At 44.7% G+C, this 9,399-nt stretch overlaps 1 protein-coding gene across 2 annotated transcripts in view; it reads right to left on the reverse strand.

Annotated features, from left to right (window-relative positions):
• Positions 1 to 9,399, reverse strand: part of LOC138962670 (SAM and SH3 domain-containing protein 1-like) — a 141,003-nt gene that overhangs the window by 49,533 nt on the left and 82,071 nt on the right. For both annotated transcript variants that reach the window (XM_070334578.1, XM_070334577.1), the window contains exon 3: positions 2,711 to 2,821. In XM_070334578.1, coding sequence (XP_070190679.1) covers positions 2,711 to 2,821 — 111 coding nt within the window. The remainder of the gene's footprint in view (positions 1 to 2,710; positions 2,822 to 9,399) is intronic.

Below are 9,399 nucleotides of genomic sequence, written 5' to 3' on the forward strand. Positions count from 1 at the left end.
TGTCGACATCTTTACTTCTGTCTAACTGAGACTGCATTCATTACTAAAAGAGGAAACGAAAAGCGAAATGAAAACTTTGCTATCCGTAAATGAAAATGATGTTAAATGTTCCCTTTCCGCTCGACTTTTTTACAGCATGGAAATTCACACTTGAAAACCACTGCTACAATAAATTTGTGGAACTGTCTGAATATAATAACCTAAACCTTTACAGTTCTGTATATGTGTGCACCATGGACTCATCATCAGAGGTGAAACTCCTTTCATTTTCCAACATAAATAAGACCTAAAGTTGTATTGGAAAAGAGAGCAAAAATAAACAAAATTTGTAGAAGCTTTGTTTGCGAGAGTGGTGGAGTAGGGGGTGGTCGGGAGTGTTGTATATGCACAGGCATAGGAAAACAATACATTTGACAGGACTCACCCACATCAGAGGAGTTGGGTAATACCCCCAACACTCCTAGCATAAGAAGAAAAGAAACAAAAGAGTTTTAGATTTCATATGCCTCTGTCTTCCTTCGGTCAAATGTTCCGATTCACTGTTATTATTCTATTCCTTATATCTTTGCAACTAATCACATCTGAAATCTGCTCGAACTGTTTCGGTTTGAAAACAACAAAATGTTGACTACTCTCAAGTACGACTCATGACCTCTTCTTTGCATTAGTCAAACCACACAGGTATGGTACCATGTTACATATATCTTTAGGACGCATGCAGGAAGACAACAAATAGACTGATGATCTTCATCTGCTCTTTCTATTTTGCTTCTATTCTCCATCCATGCTTTAGTTCCAGAGACATGACAGAATAGCAATGTTAGCAACAAAACAGCAACATAATTTCCAGCAACCAAACCTGCATAGAAACATTTACACACAAGCAGAAGCTTTGACCAAAATCCGCAATAACACAGACACACGTATAAGAAAAATAGTTTCATGAAACATTTGGACATATTTAGATTTGTTTCACATATATCACATCCCCTTTCTTTCTATTTCTGTACATACTCTTTAAGGAAATGTAATGGAGTTAAGAAAACAATTGCACGTCTTACACAAATGCACCTCTCTCCCCCCCTTCAGTTCAATTAGACACAAAGATATATACATATTACTTTTGCCTCAAGGCACGTCTGTACTGTAGTTCTCCAATCGATTCATTTGGAGCATGAAATACGGACGGGGGGAACATTCATAAGGATCGACAACAAAGAAACAAATTGTGCGAGAGGGTGATGGTTGTCTGCAGAATTGACCCCATTTTTGTGAATACCATCCCCTACCCCCTTACCCATACATTTCCCATGGAAAATTCATACAAACAGAGCATTCCCCTTAACAGTTCCACCTCTCTCGTGGGTGCGATCACCACAAACCTTAACAGGTATTTACTAGGCATAAGAGCATCCTTCCACTTAAACTCATACTAAAATTCACCACACTTCTCATTTACACCAGCACAATACCTTTACGGGTATTTATACTGCATAAATATATCCTTCCACTTAACCTTATAACAAAAATCAACAGCTTCCTGTGCAAAGTGGATTCTTGTGCTGTACATCAATTTCAAAAAAGACATTTCTGTCAACCCGCACATTTAATTCAGCAACAAAGAGTTCCCTTTCGTCGTGGAATGCAGCCACGCAGTTGTGTTTTGGTATGAGACTAAGTAAAAGGTTTTAATATGTGTGAAAGCCGGGACATGATTGCCTACATGAGAAGGTTGGTTCCTTTAACTACATCACCCACATCACAATGCATCTTCATAATTGTCACGAGACTTAAAGCAGCTGTGCACATTTATTTGACAACAAAGCGCTTTATCTCTATCTAGACATAATAGGATCAGCACACAAACACATCACTGAGGCTTGGGTTCATGCCTTTCAAAACAATCTATCACTATTCCAGACAACGTCACTTGCACCAAACTTCACCAATTATTTCTTGCAACAAACAAAAACATCACTGAAGGAAGGAACTCGCGGTGCTGGGTATTTTCTACATTATGTTCTGTTCATTACCATTTCTTTACTAAAAAAACAACAACTACAAGACCTGCACATTAAAAACAAATTAAAAATGTACGAATATTCTTCCCACACACACGAAGGACAGAACAAAAACAATGTGGACAGATGGCCTTGAACTTATTAGGGAGATAAGGGTTTAACAATCATTGTGTAAGACCAAAGCCTTTTTACGCAGCACAAAGCCTTTTTACGCAGCACAAAGCCTTTTTACGCCGCACAACCAACCAATGAGGAACTTTCATGTTCTCGTTGCTGCCCGTCCGGTCATTTATCCCTTAGACAATGACAAAGAGGGCTTTAATAAGCAAACTGGATATGGTGATGTGAGGTCGTAAGACTTCAACAGACAAATTCGCAAATAACTCACCAGTGATTGGCCTATCAGGTCACGTGGGAAATCTTACCCCAACCTTCTTCTTCTTCGTTCATGGGCTGAACCTTCCACGTACACTCGTGTTTAGTGCACGAGTGGGGTTTTACGTGTTTGGTCGTTTATACCCCGCCAACGTTTCCAAGAACAACTACTATTTCACAAGACACATAAACCCGATTGAGTTATTTCTGAATAGCGTCTCTTTGGTCCTCAGACACCCTCATTGTTTGCATAGATCTACGCTTACCAACATCCCTGAAGAGAATGCATGAACAATATGTGGTGATGGTCTTACCGGTGGACACGACGGCAATGGAGGGGGCAGCCCCCGCTGTCCCAGGCCGTATCCATAGTGCGGGGTGGGCGCTCCGTACATCGGGTGCAGGGGTATGCTGCCTTGTACAGGCTGTAACACACCGGCAGATATAATATGTTAACTTTTATTTGTCATTCCTCTCTCTTTCAGATAGACAGGAACAGAGCAGAAAAGTGCGGACAGGGAGGTAGGCGGTCATAAAAAAAAAGACAGCAGCCAAGCGAGCGAAAGAACGAGAGAGAGAGAGAGAGAGAGAGAGAGAGAGAGAGAGAGAGAGAGAGAGAGAGAGAGAGAGAGAGAGAGAGAGAGGGAGAGGGAGAGAGAGGAGAGAGAGGAGAGATAGAGAGAGAGGAGAGAGAGGAGAGAGAGAGAGAGGGAGAGATAGAGAGATAGAGAAAGAGAGAGGGAGAGATAGAGAGAGAGCGAGAGCGAGAGAGAGAGAGAGAGAGAGAGAGAGAGAGAGAGAGAGAGAGAGAGAGAGAGAGAGAGAGAGAGATCAGACTTAAAAAAATAACTGATTTGAACCCACACGACCCCTCCCGCCACCACCAGCACACACGAAACAGAAATTATGTGACTCCTTTAAATACTGCAGCTGTTGCGGGGATAAACTTCTTTGCGACTTTTTGCGTCTCAACTGACACGCCACCGGACACTTTTGTCAAAAGCACAACTGGCATCTGTTACGTAAAGTTTAAAGTAAGACAACGCCTTCCTTCCCCTTTGCAGCCACTTCATTCTTCTTAGCGGACCAGTAACATCATTCAACTTTGTTGCATACGACTGCCCGTAAGCAACACATCACATCGTATAGTAGATCAGCTCGCACAGCCTCTCACATTACTTGCCGCGGGTGCTGTGCCGCGAAACAGGTCCCCAATCACATACCTCTCTGTCACCCCAAAGAATGGTATATATTAATTGGGCGCAGTCGACTTCGCGAAGTCTACTTCACGAAGCTCACAGCACGAAGCTTTGGCTCTGAATTTTCGGTAAAAAGATGTCACGAAGTCTTCACGAGGTCAACTTCAGACTCAATTAAGGACATACCATATACAACGCCATAGCCTCTCTTCCACCATTGTGTTTGTTTGTTCCGACCACGAAGGGCCATATCAGGGCGGTGCTGCTTTGACATATAACGTGCGCCACACACAAGACAGAAGTCGCAGCACAGGCTTCATGTCTCACCCAGTCACATTATTCACATTGCACTAACCCCATAATGCCAGACGCCAGGCGGAGCAGCCACTAGATTGCCAATTTTAAAGTCTTAGGTATGACCCGACCGGGGTTCGAACCCACGACCTTCCGATCACGGGGCGGACGCCTTACCACTAGGCCAACCGTGCCGGCCTCTCTTCCACCATCCCCCCTCCCCTAAATAAATAAAAGAAAGTTAAACAGGGAAAAAAAAGGGGGGAGGGGGCGGGTGGTGGTGGTTTTAATGAAGACTTTCAACAAACAGCACGCGTCCTCTAATAAGAATCAACGTTCCCAGCAAACATGCGGAATTCTTCGCCTCCTTTCGCCCAGCGTGCACTGCAACATTGGATTCCCCGGGGTCCAATGAAGTGTGCCGTCTTCCTCAGCATCCTTTGCCTGATCGAACGGTGTCGTTTGTCTTTTGAATATTTCCCTTCGTTGTTTTGTGTGGACTTCGGCGTCGAGCAAACACCTCGTGGACGCGTTACGCAGGTTTTGTGTACCCAGTGTCTTGTTATGCTGTATTTCTAATCTTGCAGAATTACTCTCAGTGGTATCTGTGGTGAAAGGACACTCTTGGGACGTGTTACGCAGGTTTTCGTAGCCAGTGTCTTGTTATGCTGTATTTCGTAGCCTGCTGAATTACTCACAGTGGTACCCTTGGTGAAACAACACCCTTTGAACAAGCCAAAAGTGTTCCTACATTGCAGTCGGCCTCACAGGACAGGTGCATTTTGGTCTAGATAATAGACACAGGGACAAGAGATGACGTACTTTATTGGGACGTGTCCTCTCGTCGGAGGGGCCTCACACCCCACACACCCCAGTATCGAATCCTACTTCGCTCCCACTGTATGGGGCCTTCATTACAAGCTTCTACCTGGACCAGTCCAACGCAGCAGCCCTTTTATCCTCTCAAGATGTGACTGATCCCAAACTCAGCTTCAAGGGTTTTTCTCCAAGTCAAGGCAGGTCTTCCCTCCTGCGATTTCTATAAGAGTTCAGGTCCAAGGCAAGGCGTGGGTGTGTCTAAACCTTCAGCAGAATCCTGGTATGAAATTCTGGCGTAACAAGGAGCTGGGTACGAAAACCGATGCCACGCGTCAATGCTGTTGCATGTCTTGTGCAGAGACAACAGGCTCATGTGGCGACGTTTACAAAACGAAAACGAAATAACCTGATACTTGTTTTCTATCGCCTTAACACCGGTATTATGTTTAACTTGCTTTAAAAAACAAAACTGTTACAATAATATACCGTACATTTTTAAATACAAAAATAATGTACTTCTGCACTTTTATGTAACTAGAAGGTCACGAACGGGTACCGCGTCCAAATGTTAAGGAATACACCCAGCAACAAATCTGCAAAACAATACTTCTCTGGTATCAAGCCCTGTTTGGAGGTGATGCTGCTTTGACACTAATAAGCAACTGGTAGATCTGCGCCCTTGTATATTTCTTTCTGGAGTAAAACGATTTATGTGTGTGGAACCAGCTTCATCAATAAACGCTCTATAGAAAACTGCTGAGGCGAAATTAAAACCGCTGTGGGTTGGGTGAAGCAGATGCAACTATTATGTGTCGGTACCATTAGTATTAGTACTGGAAAAGATCTTCTACTGTGGTATCATCATACCATCTATTGACCAGGAACCATGTAGACACAAGTCCTTTGCCCTGCGGAAAGTAAATACGCCATGCTGATATTCTACCCTTCTCCGCGCTGCTTTCTACTGTGAAGTTAAACACGAAACTTCAGTCAATAACGAAGATCAGATGATGTGAAATGTCTAGCTGTGGACCACAGCCAATATCATGCCATTTATCCTGAGAGTGAGAGTGAAGAACAAAGGCCGGGGTCTATCGGGTAGTGATTAGGCCAAAAAAAATAATAGGTGTGGTTACGGTAACATAGCCAAAAAAAATAGGGTAGGAAGGTAGGCAATCACTTTTTTTTTTTTAAACTTTTTTTTCTAATGTGTACAAATTAAACCTACTTTACAGGGAAATAAGTGTGCGACTCGGGCGCTTTCGCTGTCATTGCGTTTTCTGCACTCGTTTACTTGGTTTTTTGGGTATTTTTTTGACAAATGTAATAAAAAGTTATAGGGTCGGCCCCAAAAAATAGGGTAGGTCGGGTTACCGTAACCACACCTATTTTTTTTTTTTAGGCCTTATCACGTCGTCTTTCCCTCCATGTAACCACAGCATTATGTCTCACATTACATACACATTCAAGTCTGCATACACAGAATGTGTCCAGCGGAAGTTCCCAAGAAGTCCTCAGGAAGACTGCTGCTTACAGCAAAGGCTTATTTGATGACAGCCCCAAGAAAAAAGAGTGTTCACTCGCGAAAAATACCAAAGGAAAAGACTACAGCCACCACCCCTCATTCCTCCCCTCTGTTTTTCTCGTCCTGCTTCCAGCATCCGATTCCTCTGCGTTATCTCCCAACCCAAACCCCTCACCTCACCGGCACGGTTGGCCTAGTGGTAAGGCGTCCGCCCCGTGATCGGGAGGTCGTGGGTTCGAACCCCGGCCGGGTCATACCTAAAACTTTAAAATTGGCAATCTAGTGGCTGCTCCGCCTGGCGTCTGGCATTATGGGGTTGGTGCTAGGACTGGTTGGTCCGGTGTCAGAATAATGTGACTGGGTGAGACATGAAGCCTGTGCTGCGACTTCTGTCTTGTGTGTGGCGCACGTTATAATTATGTCAAAGCAGCACCGCCCTGATATGGCCCTTCGTGGTCGGCTGGGCGTTAAGCAAACAAACAAACAAACAAAAACCCTCCTCTCCCCTACTCCCTAAAAGTTCAATCCATTTCAGCTCCACCCCCTGCACCCTCACCCCTACCCATACCCAACCCGTTCTCCCCGGATATAATGTGCTAACATCCCGCATACGGCATGAATTCCGCCTTCAGAAGAAAGGGATATATACTGTATACCTCCAAGGAATACATACATGTGTATATCCAAGTATCCTGAACCCAAAAAATCCCTCAGAAGACTTCTCCACGGGTGGGTAATCAGCGTCAGGTGCTACCCCCAAGGACGGGTGGCGGAATGTGTGAACGTCTGATAGCGGCTGGTGCCGGTGCCTCCAGACACGCAACAGTGACATTCAATATCCGCCATGCTTGCTGGATCCGCTGCCACCCTCGAAGACACAGGCGCTAGATACACCTTTAAAAAATAGAACCCTTCCACAGCGCACAGAAAGACCGTCCGATTTGTTTTCCTTCCGGAAAACGTCTGGAATACATTCAAAGCTTCATTTTCAGCGCACTGGCAAACTGTTCCATGTGTCTTCCTACAAATCACAGTGAAACCGACCAGGGACGTAGCTTCTTTTGGTGTGTCTTGCAAGACACCTGGATCCAACATCATATTGATGTCTCAACAACTTCGCGACACACCTTGACTCAGCAATACCAATAGTAACACCACCCTGCCTTCCCCTACCTCGCCACTCTCTCAACCACTAACAACCCCTGCCCGCCCCCTTCCACACCCCCCCCCCCCTCCAACCTCCGCACCGAATTCCAACCCGCAATCTTAGTCACCTTCGAACACATACGAGATCTATTTTTCTCCCCAGGTCAAAATGTATGTGTACGCGTTTGTTCTATCAAATAATATTTCTAAACTTAAAAAAAAAAAAAAATACTGTCATTATCTAGATGAGTCGAATGATTCAGAAATAACAACAACTCCCCCCAAACTCACCCATCAACCACACCCCCATCCCCACCTTCCTCATCCTACTCTCTCCATCCCAATTACCTCCCCCTTCCCACCGCCCAAGGCAGACAACTCAGCGTGAGAACAATTAGCTATGATTGAACTACAGAGCACTGCCTACAGGTACTGTTTACACCTGTACCCTAAGCAAGCTGATACTGAATCGGGGGGAGCTATTCATTCTTGCATGATGGCGGGAGGAGGGTGAGGTAAGGTGAGTAAGGTGAGTAAGGTGAGTAATTCAAGGTGATAAGACACAGTTAGGTTTAGCAGGTGGGACTGACTGTTAATTTGTCTCTCCTCAGAAGATAGAAACATCGTACCGTTTATATTTCTGGCTGGAGGTGTGGATAATTACTTGTGTCAGTTCGAGACGAAGTGGTTTATAATAATGTGTTTACCTTTCTGTCTGTCTGTCTGTGTGCGTGCAAGCAGAGAGGTGAAACAGACGGTTGATGAGGTAGGTGGGGGGGGGAGGTCCGGGACTAGGATTAGGAGTGTGTAGGAGAGTGTGTGTGTGTGTGTGTGTGTGTGTGTGTGTGTGTGTGTGTGTGCATCTCTCTCTCTCTCTCTCTCTCTCTCTCTTTCTCTCTCGCTCTCTCTCTCTCTCTTCGCCCCCCCCCCCCCCACCCCGTTAAAATACACACACAAAAACGCACGCACGCACGCACCCCCCCCCCCCCCCGTTAAAATACACACAAAAACGCACGCACGCACAACCCCCCCCCCCCACACACACACACACACACACACACACGGAGATGAAGAGATAACAAAGGGAGAGGAAAATGCCACGAACACACAAAATGTCTACATCGCGTGTACTTAAACTTGTCTCATGCTACCCCCCCCCCCTCCCCCCGACAAAAAAAATAAGGTCACTCTGTCACGCACTTGTCAAGCAATACTTCACTGAACACAAAACAAAAGTGAGTCCAAGGCCACAGTATTTGTGGGGAAAAACACAAGTCATTCTAATGATGAAGGCTTCCCGACAGGAGGACTAGGTAAAGTAAAACGCCTGAGGGTATTCCAACTACACATCGTTCACTTTAGCTAAAAATGTATTACATGTACTGCAGGAATGTCGTTTGTCGTAGGTAATCAAAAAAACGCTCAAACCTTCTTTTCAAATCACCGAAAACTTTACTGTTAATTCGGTGCAGCTGTGCCAATTTTTTTTTTTCACGGCGGTGGGCGAAAAAAGAACTGTTACTGCAAGGTCTGCTCGAAACTTTCGAAAACTGCTGAAAATGATATGTCCAATTTTGACAAAGATAACGCAAAAATAAAAATCCTCGCAACATCCCATGTATAATAACGATGCTCTCAACAAGGCACCTATTCACATTCAGCAGCATACCAAGTAAAGGAAAAGGAAAAGCAGGGCTCCATGTGTTTTCAATGTGTGTGACAACCTTTATTTTCCCTGAACGTTTTTTGAACAGTCGTATGCCGAGAACGTGACGGCGATTTCGTCCTCAGATATAATGCAGGGACTGCAATTCTCAGACAATCATTACGCTGAATTACAATAAGCCTTGTTTCACCAAGGCTTTTTCCGTAAATTTTCTGAGACAGCACATTTTCTCGAGCTTCACTTTCAATTCCGAAATGGTACAAGGACAGCTGTGTTCCCCTGATAAGTGAGCTTGATAAAGTGACGCCGCTTCACTGGTAAAGGTTTCCTGTAAACAAAAAAGTTAAAAGACCC

Source organism: Littorina saxatilis, linkage group LG3 (genome assembly GCF_037325665.1).
Source record: "Littorina saxatilis isolate snail1 linkage group LG3, US_GU_Lsax_2.0, whole genome shotgun sequence".
NCBI classification, from domain to species: domain Eukaryota; kingdom Metazoa; phylum Mollusca; class Gastropoda; order Littorinimorpha; family Littorinidae; genus Littorina; species Littorina saxatilis.